General features: G+C 40.7%; 3 protein-coding genes across 4 annotated transcripts; 2 read left to right on the top strand and 1 right to left on the bottom strand.

The window, feature by feature from the left end:
- Positions 1-2,735: 2,735 nt before the first annotated feature.
- On the top strand, positions 2,736-5,052 carry LOC131877822 (protein O-mannosyl-transferase TMTC4-like). Its single transcript, XM_059223623.1, has one exon. The coding sequence runs from the start codon at positions 2,879-2,881 to the stop codon at positions 4,967-4,969; it is 2,091 nt and encodes a 696-aa protein (XP_059079606.1). The 5' UTR covers positions 2,736-2,878; the 3' UTR covers positions 4,970-5,052.
- Positions 5,053-6,202: 1,150 nt separating this feature from the next.
- On the top strand, positions 6,203-11,565 carry LOC131878346 (transmembrane protein 117-like). Of its 2 annotated transcripts, none has more exons than XM_059224296.1 (12): positions 6,203-6,805; positions 7,540-7,660; positions 7,835-7,924; positions 8,030-8,120; positions 8,192-8,274; positions 9,322-9,432; positions 9,589-9,728; positions 9,817-9,930; positions 9,992-10,134; positions 10,206-10,367; positions 10,814-11,041; positions 11,117-11,565. In XM_059224296.1, exons 1-12 carry the CDS (start codon positions 6,438-6,440, stop codon positions 11,311-11,313), a joined length of 1,848 nt encoding a protein of 615 aa, XP_059080279.1. In that variant the 5' UTR covers positions 6,203-6,437; the 3' UTR covers positions 11,314-11,565. The 2 variants fall into 2 exon arrangements, with proteins under 2 accessions (XP_059080279.1, XP_059080280.1); XM_059224297.1 differs by having other exon boundaries at positions 8,195-8,274.
- Positions 11,509-19,338, bottom strand: LOC131878348 (paired box protein Pax-6-like). Its single transcript, XM_059224298.1, has 9 exons — positions 18,780-19,338; positions 18,434-18,599; positions 18,173-18,353; positions 17,689-17,774; positions 13,727-13,836; positions 12,152-12,238; positions 11,836-12,079; positions 11,710-11,761; positions 11,509-11,620 (listed from the first exon to the last, which is right to left on the bottom strand). The coding sequence occupies exons 1-9, from the start codon at positions 18,835-18,837 to the stop codon at positions 11,612-11,614; spliced, it is 993 nt and encodes a 330-aa protein (XP_059080281.1). The 5' UTR covers positions 18,838-19,338; the 3' UTR covers positions 11,509-11,611.
- Between the last annotated feature and the right edge of the window lie 258 nt (positions 19,339-19,596).

A 19,596-nucleotide genomic window follows, 5' to 3' on the forward strand; every position in this document is an offset into this window, starting at 1 on the left:
AGTGTGGACGGACAAGAATGCTAGGGTCAAAAAATTCACATTTTGGAAGCGAGTGAATGCATGGCATTTCCTTCAAGTGAGACTGGCCCCAGATCAATCCATTGATGTATTTCAAATGTCAGTTCAATCGAAAGACTGGATCAAAAGTTATGCCCTCTCAAAGCATAAATATGTACAGAATTAATGGTAAACTGGTAAACATTAGAATGAATAAAAAAAAAAATAGCCCTTTTGTTCAAATGCATTCTGAATAGGAAGATCAGGGTCGAAATTCGTGCTTACTCTTAATGACATTGAAGGTGCTTGTGGTTCTGAACCTTGTTCAAAATCCTGGTTCCGGAAGCAACCCTTTATTCAAAGGCTAGCCAGTTCCATCATCTCTAGTTCATTGATGTATTAGGTATTAGTATATGAATTTTAAGCAAAATAAGATATAACAGTTATATGTGTTTTGAATCATTGGGTATTAGTAGTAGAAAGGAAGTCCCAAAAAATTAATTAATGACATCAGCAACAATCATCAAAAGGCAAAAGGCATCTTAGATTTTATTTCAAGGTACAATTCCTTTCCTATCCGTTGTTAGGAAGTTTTTATCTTTTTGTAAATTTTGGACTATGGGTTGTATTTCACTTATTCACAAGTAACATATTTTGGTAAAAAATGTCCATTGCATTTGCATGATATGTTGAAATGTAGTCATGATGAGGTAGAAGTCATAAAATATTGGCCATTGAGAAGGTGGGAAAACTAAATACAACTAATGATGTGGTTTTGTTAATCACTTTCGCCAAAGAAATGGGACCTGTGATCCGTTCCCCTCTTTGCTCTACTTTCTACCCGTTATAATAGCAATTTCCAAAGCTACTATTTTTATGTCCAAGCCCCCAACAAGTTTGATCAAGATTTTGGGTTGAATTAAGTCTTCGTTAACAAAAACAAGAAATATAAAAGGTGGTCATGGATTTAAGGATGTTCATGTGTCATTATGGGACTCAAAAAGCCCTATAGTCTGCTTTTCGTTCATGGTTATGTTTATGCTGAATATCTGAATATGTATCCAATCAAAAACTTGAGAAGAGGTCGAAAGGGAATAAACAACATTTACTTAAGGTAGAGCAAGGATATCAGATCTGACAGGTGGAAAGAAATTAACGGCCACTCTTGACGCTCTCCACTTTCGAATGGGGTAAGGATCCAAGACTGAACATCAATTGGCTGACCCACCTCTCTCGGCCTCAGGCGGGCCTTCAGCATGCCCTAAACTTTGGCTCTTACCCCTAGGCTGCCCTCACTGGACATTTTTGAACCTAATTTTGGTGGCCAAATTATTGGAGGGTTACAAGGTTTTCAATAGTTCCTCTTAATAAAGAAAAATGGGGTTTTGTATCAAATAGACCTTTGGGCATGGGGAAACATTGCTAGAACGCATTCTCATAGTAGAGCAAGAATACCTACAACTAGAGGATTGGACAGGGCTAAGCTAGGCACTTTGTGATAACAATATTTCAGTCAAAAACAATTTACAAGTCATACTACCATACGTATGAAAAAGCGATGTAAAAAAAAAATATTCTTTCTTGATAAAATTTTGAGCTAGTTAAAGGTCTCTCTGGGTAGAGTGAGCTATTCGAGGCTCTAAATTTTCAAATTACGGTTCCTATGGACTTGAGCGTTGTCCAACAAACCAACTTTCGAGTTTTAGGACTGGTCAAGTGTTTTTGGAAATTTTTTTCAGGATTTTTTGAAACGCATGCGTTTTGGTGAGACATTGGACATGCATTGAGTCATATCTCTTCATAAGACATGTGAGTCTTGAATTTTGAAAATTAAAATAATTGCGTTTTATTTTTTATATTCTTCAAACTTCGGAAATGACGAATCGTAATCCCAAAGTAGCAAATGGAAGTGTATAAGATGGTAGAAAAGTCAATAACATAACATAAAAACAAAGCAAAAAAATCGTGGAACTAAAAGAGAATTTACTCTTTTTAATATTGGCGTTTGGTTTGGCGGTGAAGTGGATGGAAAAAGTAGGAGAACTGGATTCGATAGTCAATCGAAGAAGGTAGTAAATCTGATCATCCTTAAGGAATAGAATGGCGCCAATAATTAACAAGTATCTGTCATCAAAAGTCCCCTAAGATAAAAATCTACTCGACATGTCGTGTCTCAGTTCGTTTTCTAATCTTTTTCAAGTTCTTCTGGCTAATTTGATCGATGCTGGAATTCCGCTCCTTGCCCATTTTCTTTTTCTCACTTTTCCGTTTTGGTCACCTTTGAGGGGAATTTGGAAAAAGGAAACAACCGAAACAACCTTATCTTACGGCGTTCTTTATTCAGATGAGCTTTTTCCTCGGTCGCTTGCCTCTTTTCACTGAGTGTCAGTGCGTTCGCAACGTCACCACAATAAAAAGCCCCGCCTACTACATTCCTCAAGTGACTGACTGACGCGCCCTTCACATTTCTTAACAGCCACACACATTGCATTGTGACAGTGTTGGATTGGTCCTCTACCCATCCCATTCCATCTGTAGCCCATCTGTAGCCCATCATCTGTAGCCCCGCCTTAGGCCTGGAAGTGTGTGTGCTCGTTGGGTGTGGAAGATGTCACAAGCGGCCACATTGGAGCATCGTCAAGCCTTACAAAGGCAGACGCAACAGGACTGGGCCAACCGAGAATACATTGAGCTCATCTCGGGGTCTATCAAACGCATTGCAGATTTCTTGAACGCCTTCGAGAAATCCTGTCGATCGCGACTATCCACACTGAACGAGAAATTGACCACCTTGGAGCGTAAGGTCGACTTCCTCGAGGCCAAGGTCTCCAAAGGGGATGACGATTCCACGACCAATCCCAACACGACCTTGGCTTAATGCATGGCGTCCCTGGTCAGTTTCCGTAGACGGGGGTGGATATGTGTGGCCTTGATTGGACTTCTAGTTCCTGGGCCGTTTTGGCCCGCCCTCTCAAATGGGTCGGAATTTGTCTTCGACGATATTCCGGCCATTCTCAAGAATTCTGATGTAACCAGCCAGTCGGTAAATTTAAGCCGAATCTTCCACAATGATTTCTGGGGTGATCCTTTGAAGAGTGCCCGAAGTCACAAGTCCTATCGGCCTTTGACGGTTCTACTCTTTCGGCTCATCGTTCACCTCTTCGGATTCAATGTCAAAGTCTTTCGATCGATTAATCTTTTACTGCACACTTTAAACTCAGTCTTGGTCTTTATGATAGCTCGTCGATGGCTGTTTCATCTCAAGGCGGCTCTTTTTGCTGCCCTACTCTTCGCCTGGCACCCCGTACACGTGGAGTCCATCATGGCCGGGGTAGGTTTGGCGGATGTAACGTACAGTGGCCTCTGCTTGTGGGCCATATTTTTGTGTCAGAACCAAGGGCCAATTTGCTCAATGGTCGAGATCTCTGGACTATCAATACTCACTTTGGGTGCCATGTTCTTCAAAGAACCGGGCATCATGTTGCCTTCTTTGGTGCTCATTAACGGATTTTGTCTAGACCCCAGACGGCGACCCATTGTCTATCAAGTTCGCGTGTGGCTCTGGAAGGCGATCGCATTTCTTATTATCACTCTAATGTGTCTAGCCATGCGGCTGAAGATCATGAACTTCAAACAACCCTCTTTCAAACTGGAGGATAACCCTGCAATTTTCATGAATTCCTTTCAGGCTCGAGCTCTGAATCACGCCTACCACCACGCCCTCAATGCTTGGCTTCTTCTCTGCCCTGATTGGCTTTGCTTTGATTGGTCCATGGGTTGTCTCACCCCCATTTTTTCTTGTCTAGATATTCGTTGCCTCTTCATCTCATTATTTTGGGTGTATCTCGCCAATATTCTTGTGATGATATGGATCTCGAACCACCGAAACAGCAAGTGTATCATAAGCGCCACTGGATTGTCGATTGCTTCCTTTTTACCAGCGTCCAATGTTTTCTTCAACGTGGGGTTTGTCATCGCTGAGCGAAACCTTTACTTGCCATCTGTGGGGTCCTGCCTCATTGTTGCTTTAGCCACTCAAAACATCCCCATCAAAAGATTAGCACCTTATTTCCAAATTATTCAGCTCTTCATGCTTGTTATTTTCGGTCTTCGATGCTCGCAACGCTCTCTTGATTGGAAAAGCGAATTAGGATTGTTCCAAAGTGGTCTCCGTGTGTGTCCCAATAATGCCAAAGTACACTACAATATTGCCAAGCGACTGGCTGATCAAGACAAGGATCATATGTCTCTTCTGCAATACGAGCGTGCTCTTCAGCTCCATCCGAAATACGAGCATGCTCTCAATAATCTAGGGAATCTTTACCGAAAAATGAAAAAACCAGCGAAAGCCTTGGAGTTTTTAGAGCGAGCTGTGGCTATCAACCCCGAGTTTTCGACCGCTTGGATGAATCTTGGCGTGACGCAAGCCCAAATTGGAGCCCTCCTCGAAGCTGAAAGAAGTTACCACCAGGCTCTTGAATATCGATCCGACTATCCAGACTGCCATTTCAATCTAGGCAATCTCTACCTTAAAATGAAGAATTTGGATCGTGCTTCTAAATGTTTCGAACGAGCAATCTTTTTAAACCCCGAACATAAGTCTGCTTGGGCCAATCTGATTTTATTGAAAGACGAACAAAAACTTTGGGACGATGCGGAACATTTGGCCAAATCAGCGACTGCGCGATTCCCTGAGGAATCAGACTTTCCTTTTCATCTGGCCAATCTATATGGGAAGATAGATAGATTTGAAAAAGCTGAACAATTATTCCTCTCAGCCTTAACCTTGGCAGAAAATCCAAATACCTCCAATGGAAGGAATAGAGGTCTCTATCACAACAATTTAGGCGTTCTCTATCACCGTTGGAAAAAGTACCGCCTAGCGGCTCAGCATTATGAAATGGCTTTGGTCCTTGACGCTAACAACTTTAATACCAAACAAAACCTGGAGAGCATTCAAAAATTTCTGTAGCTTTTTAACCTTCCTCAATTTTCTAAACTATTTGTACTCGCTTTTTTACACAGCTTTTAACCAATAAACAATTCAAACCGAAATCATGTCTGATGCGTTTTTCTAACGTGCGAAAAGAAATGTATTTTCTCATATTGGCTTGAAACGTACAAACACTTGTGTTGTGGATGAACCTTCATCTTAAAAGCCATTAAAACGAAGTCACCATGCAATCTAGGATCATGTATGCCCATTAGTATCCTTAGCCTGAGTCTTGCGCGTGAATAACTAAATATTGAGGAAAAATAGTCTTCTTGAAATTATTCTTGCTCATAAGCCCACTCTAAACTGATATTTTTTTCAGGGATTCCTTTCCGCCACTGGGATTGGAATCCCAGCAGTTGAAGACGAGAATATTTTTCGTTTTACTTAACTTTTATTTATATATGTTATTTGATTGACCAACGAATTCGAGTTAGCTGATCTGGCTAGCCCTTAAATGTAAGGTTGATCGGGAATTTTAGTCAAAATTTGTCCAAGTCTGACTTAAATCCTGCTACTGGATCAACACCTACATGCACCCTACGAATATTTGAAGGCAGTAAATAGAACAATAAAGGAGCCCGAAAAAGAAGAGATATAAATCAGAAACATATCATTTATAAACGAGGATTAAAATGCCTCACCAAACTCTGAGGGAAACACTCAAACACGTGGCATGATATTTGTCTAGCTCCCGAAATTACAAGGATCAACTTGTATTTCATTGCTTTTTGTGATTCTAGCTCAGACTAAAAACATGGCTAGAAACAAAAAAACTCGAATTTTCAAAAACCCATTTCGTGGATTTCAGAAACAGATTTGTTTCTGGTTCGGACCATGTGTGCACCAAGACTTTTCCCCTGCTGAAACTCCCTTGAGCAAGGAAGCCCTAAGTGGAGACGGCACATAGAGCCATCATCTTGTCAGTCTTGCTTGCTCTCTTTCTGAAGGGAGTGTATCTATTTTTCGCTTTTGGTCCAAGAACCGTGGGATGGAACAAAGGGTGACCAACACGAAATCTTAGGGATCCACGGTTAGAGGTCGCTTCTATGAAGGCCATTTCAAATGAAATGAGTTCCATGGACACTTTCGTACCAGTTTTGAATTGGAGCTCATCACCGAAAAAATCTTTTCCAACATTGAAAACACATTGGCATTCGCAGAAGCTCCCCAACGTTCAGATGTAAAATATGGGTCCGTCACTCTGATGCCCTGCCAAATGAGCGATGGTTCCACGGGATTCGTGCGTGCCAGTCCTTAGTGGAACTAGGACCCAGACGCTTGATTGTGTGGCTGGTCTGCTTTATTCAAATAAACCAACACTTATTCAATATGAGTCATCATTTGCATGGAACAAGGACTGTGAACTATGTTCGAAAGTTTGTACTGGAACTTGAACCCAGCGTGTGACTGCCCTGACACTTTGGAACATTAAAATCAATCAGTTATGGCTGAAACCTTGACTGAGGATGAGGCCATACCTCTTCGGCCACAAATTCCAAGATCACGGCCGCTGCCTAAACAGAGAACAATGAGTCTTGGAGACATAGGTTTGAGCTCGGGAACGGGGCTGAGAAGAGATCGAAATAAAACCCAAAGCAGTCGATTCTTCCGAAGAAAGCTTGATCATCACAGTGATGCCATTCAGGAGGAGGAGTTGGAAATCGTGGAGGAGACCACGAACTCTACGAGTGCCATGATCTTCCGTAATGAATTGTATCCTGGCGAGCACGAGCACCAACCCTCCAGACACCGAGGCAGCCTTGACACCAACCTTGACCAGCAGTCGGGCGGAAGTGAGAGCTTTTGTACCAGGTAGATATTTCAATTCAATTTTTACTCGCATTACGGGAACTTTTGGAAAGCAAATACTATTTCTCAATTGCCACGACTAGGATCTTTTCATTGATCTGAAATGTGATCCACCAACGAATTACACTTCGCGGATCTAAGCAGTTCTTGAATCTAGGGTTGATCTGGAAGTTTGGTCAAGACTTCGTCCAAGTCAGACTTGAAACCTGGTAACAGATCAGCACCGCCGTGTTCTGGATTCATGCTTTTTTATCATGGAAAGGTTTGGGCGAATCCTTTGATAGAGTCCACATTTCTGTAGACAAGAATAATGTCTTGGGACCAATTTAGAGGCTGGTAAGCTGATTTCTTCAATTTTGGCCATAGTCTTTTTATTTTTTATGCATCAAAGCGCTTCTTTGAATAAAACTGAAAATTCGAGCTATTTTCAGATAGTACTCGACTAATAAGATTTGTACCAATTGTCTAATTTTGTTTTTTGTGGAGGGCACTTTGTTGTCACACCTAGTGCTAACTCACTCGCTAAGTATTTCTAAGAGAAAACTCACTCTTCTGGAGATTCATCTGGCTTTGTGCATTACAATAGTGAAATTAAATGGAATAAACTTATTTGTTTTGCCTCAAAGAATCTGGACTGGAAGCGTTCGTCTGAAAACCTTACAACCAAACAATACACTTATTTGATTAGCAGAGTTACCGGTGAACCTTTTCCTATTCTCGTTTTCTCGGATTTCTAGAAATAAACTGGAGCGAGGAACGTTGAGTGCCTTTAAGCGTCAGGCTCGAACCATTCTTGAGCGTGATTTACCCCATGTCACGCACACAGGCAATATCATCCGAGTCTGGAACAACCATCGAGTGAGTTCAAAAGTGCATTTCCCAACCCATCGTATTTTGGTATGGCCTGGCTATAAGGGCTTGTTACCTTACTTCAAACACAGAGCCGTCCGTCTCAATCTTTATCTATGAAACAAAAAGCCTTTGTGCATGCACCAGGGAAAATGAGAAAGGCTCATAAATTCTCCATTTCAGAATGAAAATAGCCTCTTGGTTGTGCCCGCCAACAAGAAATCATGGCTTTCCTTCTGTTGCATGAACGAAAAATTCAAATACTACTTTCAGGTAATACGTATACTTACTTGAACGGGTCATCAAGAGCTGAGCCGTTATACTGTAGAACAGTTTCACTGTGGAATTATGTGTGCATAAGCTCATTTCTTTCCCCAGCATCCGTACCTAAGACTTGGCGCGTGTTTCTTGGTCATTCTGTGCAATTTTCTCATTTTCGCAGAAGATCCTCTGTCTCACAGCAAACAAGGTATGACATGTACTATTCCATTCATTTGTCCTAATTAGAAAGGGAAAACATCTTTGTCTATCTTTCCTTAGAAGCCGATATCCCAGTGATTGGAAATGTATTCAGCTTCATGTTTACCAAATATCCACCTGATTGGCGATGGGGGTTCCTAAAGGTAAAGTATGAAACCAGGGAGTCGTTGATCAAATCGTCCGCCGACAATGGGATACTGCATTTGTGGAAAAGGAAATCTTCAACAATACAAAGGCATAAAAAGTTCAGCAAAAGTTTTCTCGAGCCAAGACAATCATCAATATATCTTAACGAATCTAGGCGTAAGAAAAAATGTCAAAGTTTTACCCTTGATCAGTATTTCGCTTCCTCGGTCTTAGCCTTACTTTTCTAAGCTGTCAAGGCCTATGGAAAGGTAATCCTACCCAAACTTAAGACACGCCGTTCCTTAGAGTTTCGGGTGCGAATACTTAGAATCACCAATCTTCTATGTGAGATGGCAATCAAATCCCAATGGTTTGGACGCTTGTCCACCTGCGATCCCTAGAGACTCTACTAGCTTCCCCAAATATGATGAAGGCGGTAGAAATCGGAACATTTGAAGGTGACTTTCTATTCATCTGGGAATCATACCACGTTATCTCTTGACGAATGAGGTCAGGCCATGTTAGTGGTCGCTTTTCAACACCGTCTTTGGTGTTCTCGACCAAAACCTGATTCATACCTCGACCATACCTGATGCATTGACTCAGATAGTCGGATAAGCGCAATCCACAAATATTTCATTGTGATGTGAAAGCAAATTCCAAAGAGATAATTTGAAAGATAAAATGAAGAAGGTCCACAGACATATTTAAATTTCCCATTTCATTCATGTTCTTAAGCGAAAGATGTCAGAGTAGTTCGATCAGGGAGCATGTGCTTGATTTAATAATTGATCCTCTTCGACGAACTATGTAAATTTGAATTTGTCTCATTCATGGCCCAAAAACACGACCTCTAAAATAGGACACGATACATTTCGATAACAATTCCTCACCTCACTTTGAATTATTCAAAAGCTTCATACTAAGTCTTAAAAAAGTGTTGAAATATCTTATCTTCAAACTATGCACAGTTTGGATCAATGTACAGAAATTGGACAAAATATTGCCAAATTACTGGTTTGCTTTCGTTTGGGATTTATTTTCTTCTTTTTCTTACATTTAAGGTATCATTGTGGATTTTAGCCATCCTCTGTGGCTTAATCCTCGGCAAGACCTTGATCCATGGCATGATATTGAGCCATTTTCTTCGCCTTAAGATGTTTAGAGCCAATCAGGTAAGATACATAAGTTATGGAAAAAACGATGGGTCTACAATTTACTAAAACGAAACTACCCACCTGTCTTTATTGTAAAAACTCTCCTTCCATTATAAACATGTACTCGAGGCGTTCTGAATGCAATAGTTGTAAATTTTCAATTTTCCAACTTAGGGCTCATGGATGGTTCAGTTTGGAACGGTGATTGTGTCCTTGTTCCTCTTTTCCCATGCGTACAATGTATTCTTAGTTTTGACCTTCCCAAATGCCAAACAACTCACGATCAACTCTCAAATGGGGCTCACTTTTTCCAGGTACAGTAGGTAACTTTTGATTTCGCCCTCGGAATATGTGCATAAGAAGTGTAAGTTGTATGTAAGCTTGTATGTTCTGGATTTACAGCGTTATGAAAGCAGCCGCTTGTGGAACGTGGCTAGGAGACCTTCTCACGGCTTTGATAATAACCGATATGATGCTTCAAGACAACTTGTACCCTTACTGGGCACCTGTCGTCAGGTGAGATTTCTTGACTAGACACTAAATATCATCCACTAAAAGTTTTTTTTGATATCGATAGGAAATATTATCAAAGTTACATGTGGCCTCGCATCCTCATATTTTGGATAGTTTCCACAGTGTCCACTACGGCTGTGATCACTGTTATTGCCACCGACTGGATCACATGGGATCGACTTAATCGGGATTTTTTCGCCACTACGGGTAGTTTTGAACATCGATGTAGAACCATTTCAAACGGTTCAAAAAAGTGAATCATATTCAACTCATTTCAGAGCTTTCTCGCGCATTCCTGGCCTCGTCAGTTTTAGTTTTGGATTTGATCATTGTTATGCAGGATTGGGATTTCCCTCATTTCACTAATACGTTGGATGTGAACTTGCCGGGATATCATAAGCATCAGTTGAGCATCAGTGCCGTGGAAATCGAAATATCAGGTGGGCTTAATGCAGAAAGTGTCTCCTCAGCTTAGAAAAGCATCCATTTTTAGCCAAGCAATTGAACAATTTTGAATCCAACCGATCCAATTGCTGCTACGTTTGTTTCTTTTAAAGTCAGCTAACCTCTTGATTAAGGGTCACGGTTATGAAGAAAGATGGACTAAGCAACTGAGACTGAACCATTTCATTTCTGAAAAGACAATTGGGGAGTTTAAACTACATGCAAATTCTGAACGTAACAATCATTATTGATCAGTTCGGGGGAACAACAACTTCTTGCTTTCTCTTCGGTAAAGAAAATCAACCTTCATTTATCATATGGTATTTGGCCCTAGTTTTTTTTTTATTTTGCCACCTTTCTCTAGTCCAAAATCTATCTTCCCATCACGAAACCTCTCAAAAGTGGATCACCGTTGAAAAGGATCGAATCTTTCTCTTTTCAGGGAAATGGTTCAATTATGGAATCATCTTCTTGGTGATGTTATTCGATTTGAATATGTGGAAGAATCAAATTTTCTACTTGCCGGAACACTTTGGGCAGTATACGGGCATACAAAACCGTGTTTTTACGGTGACCAATCAAACTGTACTGAATTCACAGGACCCGTATCTGTGGACTTACGAGGCAAGATCTCAAATCAATCCCGAAACGTTGTTTCCCTACATTGATGGTACGCTTGCCCATCATGAGCTAAATCAAAATTTCAGAGCTTGATTTCATCATGAGGTTTATCGCTTCATTTCAGAGGATTTGGCCATGCACTCCCGATATTTGGGTTACTCCATGTGGATCAAGTCAGTGGCATTTCTGCCTTGCATTTTGGGGTTTGCCGTGTTTTTCATCCTTATTGCGCTTTATGGACGAATTCAAGGGAACGCCAAAAACAACGCCCTGGTTCAAACGCGAGATGGCGGGTGTTCTCAAGAGAAAACCGATTTATAGTGGTATTCAAAAGTATCACCAATATTACCATTCGTATTTAATAGTAACATTGCTACGTGTCTAATATTTGTCAGTTCTTGAAACGACTTGCATCTGGTAGTGAGTGCCTTAGGTTGATTTCTTTAGTCGAAAAAGATAGCTTCGAAGATGATGTGATAATTGCTTCCTCCATGTCTGAAGTATTAATGTCCAATGTCATGATGATTGGTACACTTTTGTATTTTGAAGAAAAAAATATAGGTAACAAGCTTGTATGAAAGTCGATTTAATGTCTTAAAAAGCATGGTTCAAATTCCATTCATGAACTCTGAAACGAGGAAGAAAAAAGATCAATTAATGCTGATGATGCGATTGAATGTTTGAAGGCGTTTGATTTTCATTTAAGACAAAACCTACCTGATTGAGAAGATCCCAACCATCCACGGAAATGGTTTGTAGATGAGTCAACCTGCCAAAAAAAAGATACACCCGATCACCTATCATTAATAGATACCCACAAACTGGAATAAGCAAATCCTCAACCTTTTAGAAGAGAGATCGATGCCGTTTCGCTCTCTACATCTGGATCCCATTTCTCTGTGGTAGTCTTGTTGCGAAACCAATTTTTTGGGCTCTTTGGTGCGATGGTTTTGTCGGATCTTCTCTTGCCGGCGCCATTTGGCTCTTCGGTTGGAGAACCAAACCTGAACTCGAGTCTCGGGAACCGAAATTAGAGTAGCCAACCTCTCGCGAAGATACAGATCGGGGTAATGGGACTTCTCAAATTCTAGATCAAAATAAGACGAAGGGCTAAATAATGGCCGTGCATGTTGTACGTGCTATATGATTGTGTACTTGCCTCGTTCAAGAATATCCACTTGTTCACTAGCGAAAGATGTTCGATTCCTCTGAAATTTTCGCTTCATCTGGATAAACCCTGGTGTCGCTAGAAGAACAAAAAAAGTATGCAACAGTGAAGAGAATTGGCTTCGATTGGGTACACCTATATGCTACAAATGAACAAAATGTATTGTTGTACGCATTGAGCATTTATTAGTAAATATAGAAAGGACGTGCACAGCAAGTTGGTTGGGGCGAGCATGGAATGCATGCTACAAAGGGAAATGATCACATGTGATCGTCCATAGCACAATACACAATAATTTTTCAAAGCATCCAGCTATCTCCAAAAGTATGGAATAGCAAACAGCTTTAGAAAACTTCAGGACAGGCTCCACTCAACGGCTAAAATTTTTATATTAGCTTCAAATGATAATAGACTGTGTAAAATGGGCACTCTACGTATATCTTGGGTCCTACTGGTGTCATTACTTCTCGAATGATGTTTGTCGCGACCGCAGAATCTTGTTATTTGACACGCTCCCTTGGGTTTACACCTCATTACCCCGTAGTTCCCCCTTTTTGGTTGGTTTTCGCATCCGTCAATCCCACGATTGGAAATCTGCTGCTTTCCCGTTCGCCTTTGGATGCGTGCTCGGCCAGCAACGCCGTCTTTGACACCAACTTTTGATGCCGTCTTTGACGCTGTCGCCCGCGTTCCTACCGCCGTCACTTCGAAAAGGGAAATTGGAACGAGCGAGAAACGGATGGAAAGTACCGCGGAACTACATCGTTTAGTGTCACTCAAGAGCTTTGGTGCGGAAACTTGATAAGGAACGTGAACCGCTGCCATACATAGTACATGTTTCATCCCAAGGAGAGAGGATAAAAGGAGAACACTGTATAGACGTCGTACATAAGAACGGTTTTTCCTGACCGATTATGAAACATTGAAGACGCAATGGAATGTCACTCGAAAGTGAATTTTCACTGACACTTGACTACTTTGCGGGCCCTTTCTTCTAGTACATTGGATTGGAAAGCACGAGGCGTGAAGTTTAGTGGATGTATTCTATGTAAGGCGGTCTGATCCTGAGACCTTTTCGAGGCTAAACGTTCGGAATAGCACTCCATGGTCCTGCCAACTCGGCATAAAATACAAAAATTGACCTTGTCGATATTAGTCATGTAGTTAACAAATAGTGTGCAGAAATGTCATATCATCTCACAATAGTCGTGTATCTAATTCTTTAGAGGTCATGTCATCCGATTCAAAATAAGCTCAAATTAGGCGTACGAAATGTCATGATATTATAAACACCCCAAAAAATCTAGGCATGTTTTAACTTGTATCATCATAGGGAAAAACATTAATTCCAATGCAATTACAACTCTTGTTTAGAAAAAGCTTGGTATCAAGATCACAAAAAAAAAATCAAAACTTATTTTCGAAAGCATTGAAATAAGAATTGAAACCATGTTTTTTAACATTTAATCTAATAGCGCAGAAAGGTGCCTTCTCTGTATCGGTTAGAATGGAACCATGACAAAATAACCCCCAGAAGCAATTTGAAAGGATAGTAATGCGTCTTACCTTGATGAGGAACCGTGGAACCCCCATCATTTCCAATGTATTGGGCATGGCTGTTGTGATAGGGATCGCCCGACGAGTCCGTACTCCATGGATGGTCTGGACCATGCTCACTGTTCAAGAACAATAACATACAACTCACTTTTACCAGTAACAGCAAATAAAAGGCGATGATCCAAATTAGACAGTTGTCCCCAAAACTTGTGGAAAATTTTGTTAGCCTCTCATTTTTTGTTGTTGTTTTTTTGAAATTCCGTAAGGGGCATCATTGAAATATCTTATTCTTTAATATTTGATATACAGTTTGGAAACCTTCATACGTATCAATGACTTGCTGAATAAAGCCTCAGGCAGTTCATTAAAGATTCGATCGCCATAAATCAAATTGCATCTAAATCCTTGCCCTATCACTCCGTAACTTTACAATTGTGCTCAAAGTTTGCTAGCCATTGAGGGTAATTTCAGGATAAGTCTCGTGGCTCTAGGTGATGTGGAGGTGGAACAACCGACTTTTGAAAACGGCGCCAATTTAGATTCCCAGCCCTGAATACGCGGCATGCCCCAACCACGAGTTGCAAACAGTGCTGGTCAACGAGACATTGATTATGCCGATGATCTTGGGATACCAAGATAAAATGTTCTCTCATGGAATTGGATCAACTCATAGGCTTAGTTAAGTGATCAAACTATCCCTGATCACTACTAATGCAATTGTCTATGAATGTAACTCATTAGTAGAGACAACGAAAAAAATAATCAAGCTATTTAATATTTATCATAAATATTTTGTCATTTTGGGGCCTTTTTCAATATTCAGGTGGATTTTTTTTTCAAATTTCCCTAAAAATTATGGTTTTGGTTTCAAATAATCCTATAATAGGACATGTTTCTGTCAAAATTTTGCACCAAGGAACATTAACAACCCATCTTGACATAATTCTTGCAACTTAATACTTCGAGGAGTCATTTGTTCAGTACCTTTTGACCTGGAAAATTCAGCCCCGCCTCAAGTGTGAGTTGCATTTTTTGTTACAATCCTGAGTGTTGCATTTTGATAAAGTTTGATAAATTTGTTCAAGTCTAACTGGAAGGATGCTACTGGATCAATATCTACGTACCACCAACGAATGTTTAAGGGTAGCAAATTGAACAATGAAGGAGCTCGAGAAAGAAGAGAGTTGGACTTCATTGTTTCTTTAAAAAAAACTCCTTTTTTCTTCGAAAACCTCCTCTTTTCCGAAAAGAAGCTTTATCGTTTACCATTACGAATTGAAAATCAATCGTAACCAGCTTATTGAGCAACAACCTTGGCTAAAAAGCTCTAGAAAGCTAGTGTTCTTACTTCAATGCCTACTTTGGTTTTGTTTATGGTTTCTGACTGTTTTATATACACATAAAGCTTGACAGTTTCTCAGCAAATTTTTTCCATAACATTCGAAACTTGGAAAACCTGTTTTTTCGTTTTTTTTCGAAAATCAGCCTGCACCTAAAACCCGAAAAGAATGCAAAATTGTTAATGCACATTTCGATTTTTCCGCCTATTTTAACGGGCTCAAGGACTCCCTAGCGTGCAAAATGAGTAAATTTCATTCTCAAGGTTAAGAGCTAGAATTAGAAAAAGGATTTAGACGAAGAAAGACCGACATGTGAACATTACTAAATATATGGCTTTGCTATCCGAGCCAAATAAAATTCATGTTTTCTAAAGTATATTTCAGTGCCCAAGCATGGTATGCTCTGAAAGAACCCAGCATGTTTACGCTTTCAATTAAGGATCTATGATAGTTGGAGGCGGTTTGGTTTTTCACGGGCTTTTGTAACCGCTACAGGGAATGTAGTCCCCAGTACTATTAAAATGAAAGGTTATAATTCGTCTATTTATTACCTTTCAATCTTTATATGATATTTGGTATACCAACGAATTTGAGTTGGCAGAATGCTATCTAAAAAAATGTCCAAATCTTACTTGAAAGATGCAACCGGATCAACAAGGCCTACGTATTCCCTACGAATATTGGAGGGAAGCAAATTAAACAATCAAGTAGTAGTCCTAGAAAGAAGAGAGTTGGACTTCATTGTTCGAACTAGCCTGGATTCTCGAGGGCTTGAAGGTGCTCTCAAAATGCACATTACGCCTCTACGGTCACTAGAATTGACCTTAAAACCTGGGCTGGGATAAAGCGTATGAAGTCTTTTGAAAACGTTCAGTATCAAGTACCTTTCGTTCCTCCTTTGAAGTGTACAGTTCCAACCTTTCAAGCCTCTCCCAATACGAGAGCTCTTTCATACCGCGACGTTGTTTTTGGTATTCCATTCCATTACAGGCCATATTATTCTTAGCTGCCAAAGAGTAGATTTGATCTAAGACCTCTACTAGACTACCGGAATCGTAACCATTCTTACCACACATAATTTTGTATCATCAGCATAAGAAGAGAGACTGATGAGCTTCTGAAGTGGAGCAATGAAGATGATAAATAGCAGAGGACCTAAAATGGAGCCCTGAGGAACACCTGACTTGACAACATGAATGTCACTTTTGGATCCCTCGACCTTAACCAATTGCTTCCTTCCAGAAATGAAACTTCTTAGCCAATTGAGAACCTTGCCTTGGACCCCAATCTCATGGAGCCTGTCAATTAAAAGGCATGATCTACCTTGTCAAAGGCCTTGACAAAGTGGAGATAGACAACATCAACTGACTCATGACTCTCTAGTCCCTCAATGACGTGCTCTATATGCTCAATCAGTTAGGTAATCGGGTATAATGGGCTCGGAATCTGTGCTGACTTAGAGGAAAGACTTCATGGACATTAAGATTTTCTACAAGTTTGAACTTCATGATTTTCTCAAACACTTTTGCAATACAGGAAGTGAGAGAAATCGGTCTGTAGTTATTGGGGAGCAACTTATCTTCCCTCTGAAAATTGGAACAATATGAGCCAACTTTAGTGAGGAAGGGAACGTGCCCCTTTAGGGCCAGGAGTGCTTGAAAGCCTCAAGTTCCTGATGGCCTCTAAAGCATCTTGATCTGTGACTACAGCTTCATCTCAGTGCTCAACTTGACCGGTCTCGCCAATCTCGAAAGACTCATCAATAGAGCAATGGGCTGTTACTCTTAAACTCTTTGAAGTTGAAAACACACTAAAGAACGGATCTCCAAGCATGTTAGCTATAGCTTATACATTGTCTATGGCTTCCCCATCGAACCAAAAAGGTCTTACACGGTGTTTGATTTTCCTCTTGGAGTTTGCATGAGGGAAAAAAGCCTTCGAATTCGATCTGACCTCCTGAACCACTCCACTTTCCATTCTCAACTGATCATTCTCAATGGAGGCCATTATTCTACCTTGCACCAAATCCAATTTTCTGTGAAGACTAGCCACAGCAACTGGATTCAAATTTCTATTGCTCCTTTTTGGTAATTTGCCACTGTTTTTGAACAAATTCTTCCTAAACTTCGGAATTTTAGATTGTGTTCCGCCTTTGGAAACGGATTCAGGGACAGCTACAGCGGACCAGCGGAGCTGTAAAGAACCCTGAAATTGTCTTGTTTAAGGCTACGGCAGGAAACAATTCTTTTTTTCAGCATTGAAATAAGGTCAAGCTCCCCTAACCTTTTTATAATCAACGGCCAATGTTCATCTTTGAACTTGAACTTAGCCAGACCGACCTTTTTTGGCCGGTCTTACTCGTACATACCCGGTCCAACTCATTTCCTATGAAGTTGAGAGCTGACAAGAACAAACTTACTAAGCAATAGGGGGGAGAAAGAGTTGCTTCCGGCGCCGGGGTATAAACCTAAGACACTTTGGGACAGGATTATTGCATTGTTAGCTCTGTCTCTTGGACCCCTTGGTTACAACAGTTTATACATTATTTTTACCCCTAAATGTTTTTGGAGTCTCGGCTAATTAGGCATTTTTGAGCAATGTGAATTCGAAAGACAATTCAAAACACATTACCTGAGCTCCTCATTGGATATCCATGAACACAACCCAGGTTCCACTCGTCCTGATACGTTTCTTAGTACACGATTGATCGAGGAAACCTTTAGAGGACAAAAAATTGCAACAGCGTAATAAACCATGCCTCATTTGGTAACTACTTTTGCCATCGAAACAGGAATTTTTTATTGTAGATTAATTCACTTGAAGTGTAGCCACGAATCGTTCGGATAAATGAGGACGCAGCTTTGAAATATCGAATAATGATTCCAAAAAACTGCCCAAATTTGTCACTCCTGATCAACTGTTTGTAAATTCCATTTGGGAACGGTAAAACAAAGTCAAATACGACATTTCCAAATCTTTCTAAATTGATGTTGATTGACTAATGAAATCAATTTGAAATGTCATTTTCTTACGAATGTCAGGGTTCCAGTTGATTTGCTCAATTGATCTCAACTTCCAGATTCATGGAAGGGGCTCGAAAGTTAAAGACACTCACACTCGGAACGGAATCAGGGGGACACACTTTATCCTGAAGAAGTTTGTCACGGATTTCCCAAGCAAAAATGGAGGGACATTCATTCTTGTAATGTCGGATTTGATCCACAACGCTGAGCGTAGCTACCCTCGGTTTGGACCCTCCGATGGCTTTTGGACGTATCGAACCAGTTTCATAATATCTATGATAAAGATACGAATCCGAGGGTCGCCGTAATAATTCAGATGCTTACGGTATACCTACAGGATTGGAACATCATACCTGCCCAATATTTTGGAAACGCATCCATTGGAGACTTGAAGAATTCGAGAGATATCGCAAGGTCTGGCTCCAGAATGGGCGAGCTCAACAATTTTCTGACGGGTAGAATCCGGCAAAGGCCGACCGGACACAAATACCCCACCCAATTGATTCACACCCGAGTGGCCTATAAGTCATGACGTTCACACATCAAGGATGCGAGTTGGATGACATTACGTTGAAGAATAATCACAAATACAAATATAGCAAAAAGTGTTCAAGTTAGCCCCTTTGGTGGATCCTCTTGTTTGTGCTTTCATGTGAGCGTAAGATGCCAAAGTGGTTTGGTTAATGATACCCCACCTACCTTTGTTTCCCTGATCGTCCAAGTGTGCGGGATTGATCCAAGCTGATGGGTGCTGCATTGTGGTGCAAGTTCTTTCAGGTAGAAATAATATTTTGTGTATTGTACATGGAGGAACTCACTGACGTGCACAAAAAGGCTATTGGCCTGGAAAAACGGGGATCTCGGACTAGACTGTCAATGTTTCCAGTTCAGCAATCCATCCCACTACCACAGCAACAGCAGCTGTGTTGACTCGTGCATGCAGTACATACACACGTACGCGATGCATACGTGAAACGCGAGGAAGAACAAGGATGGACAGTGTCGTACTTTGGATCCAGCCCGTTCCCAAGACCATCCCCGCAGCGCCGTTGTTCCACCAATCACGAGAGGTCGTCGAATTGCCAACCAATGCGCACGTTGGAAGCTAGCCTTTATGCGAACCCAGTCGACTGAAAGGCTGATAAGTTATAAGTTGAGAAAGGGCAGTCGCCACAAGCTCGTCCGTCGTTCGTCGTTCGCCATAGACAGAGTCGAGGAAAGAAGATCCATATTTTCATTTGGGAGGGTCGCATTGGAATTGTATTTCTTAAAGAACAAGTCAGTTGGCTCATGTTATTGTAGAAATTTAAAAAAGATCTAAGTACAGAACATGCAAAGGCATCCGTTTCAACACCAAATGCTTTCTTAAAGGTAAAATTGAAGGGCATTTGCAAAGCATTGCTAAAATTGCGTTACTTTCATATCATTCTTATTTGTTTCACAAAAATGGCTCTCGACCACGCTCAACTATCTTAGGAGGAATGATTACACGTCATATCTTGGTGTAAAAAGTACA

This window comes from Tigriopus californicus, chromosome 3 (assembly GCF_007210705.1).
Source record: "Tigriopus californicus strain San Diego chromosome 3, Tcal_SD_v2.1, whole genome shotgun sequence".
NCBI lineage: Eukaryota > Metazoa > Arthropoda > Copepoda > Harpacticoida > Harpacticidae > Tigriopus > Tigriopus californicus.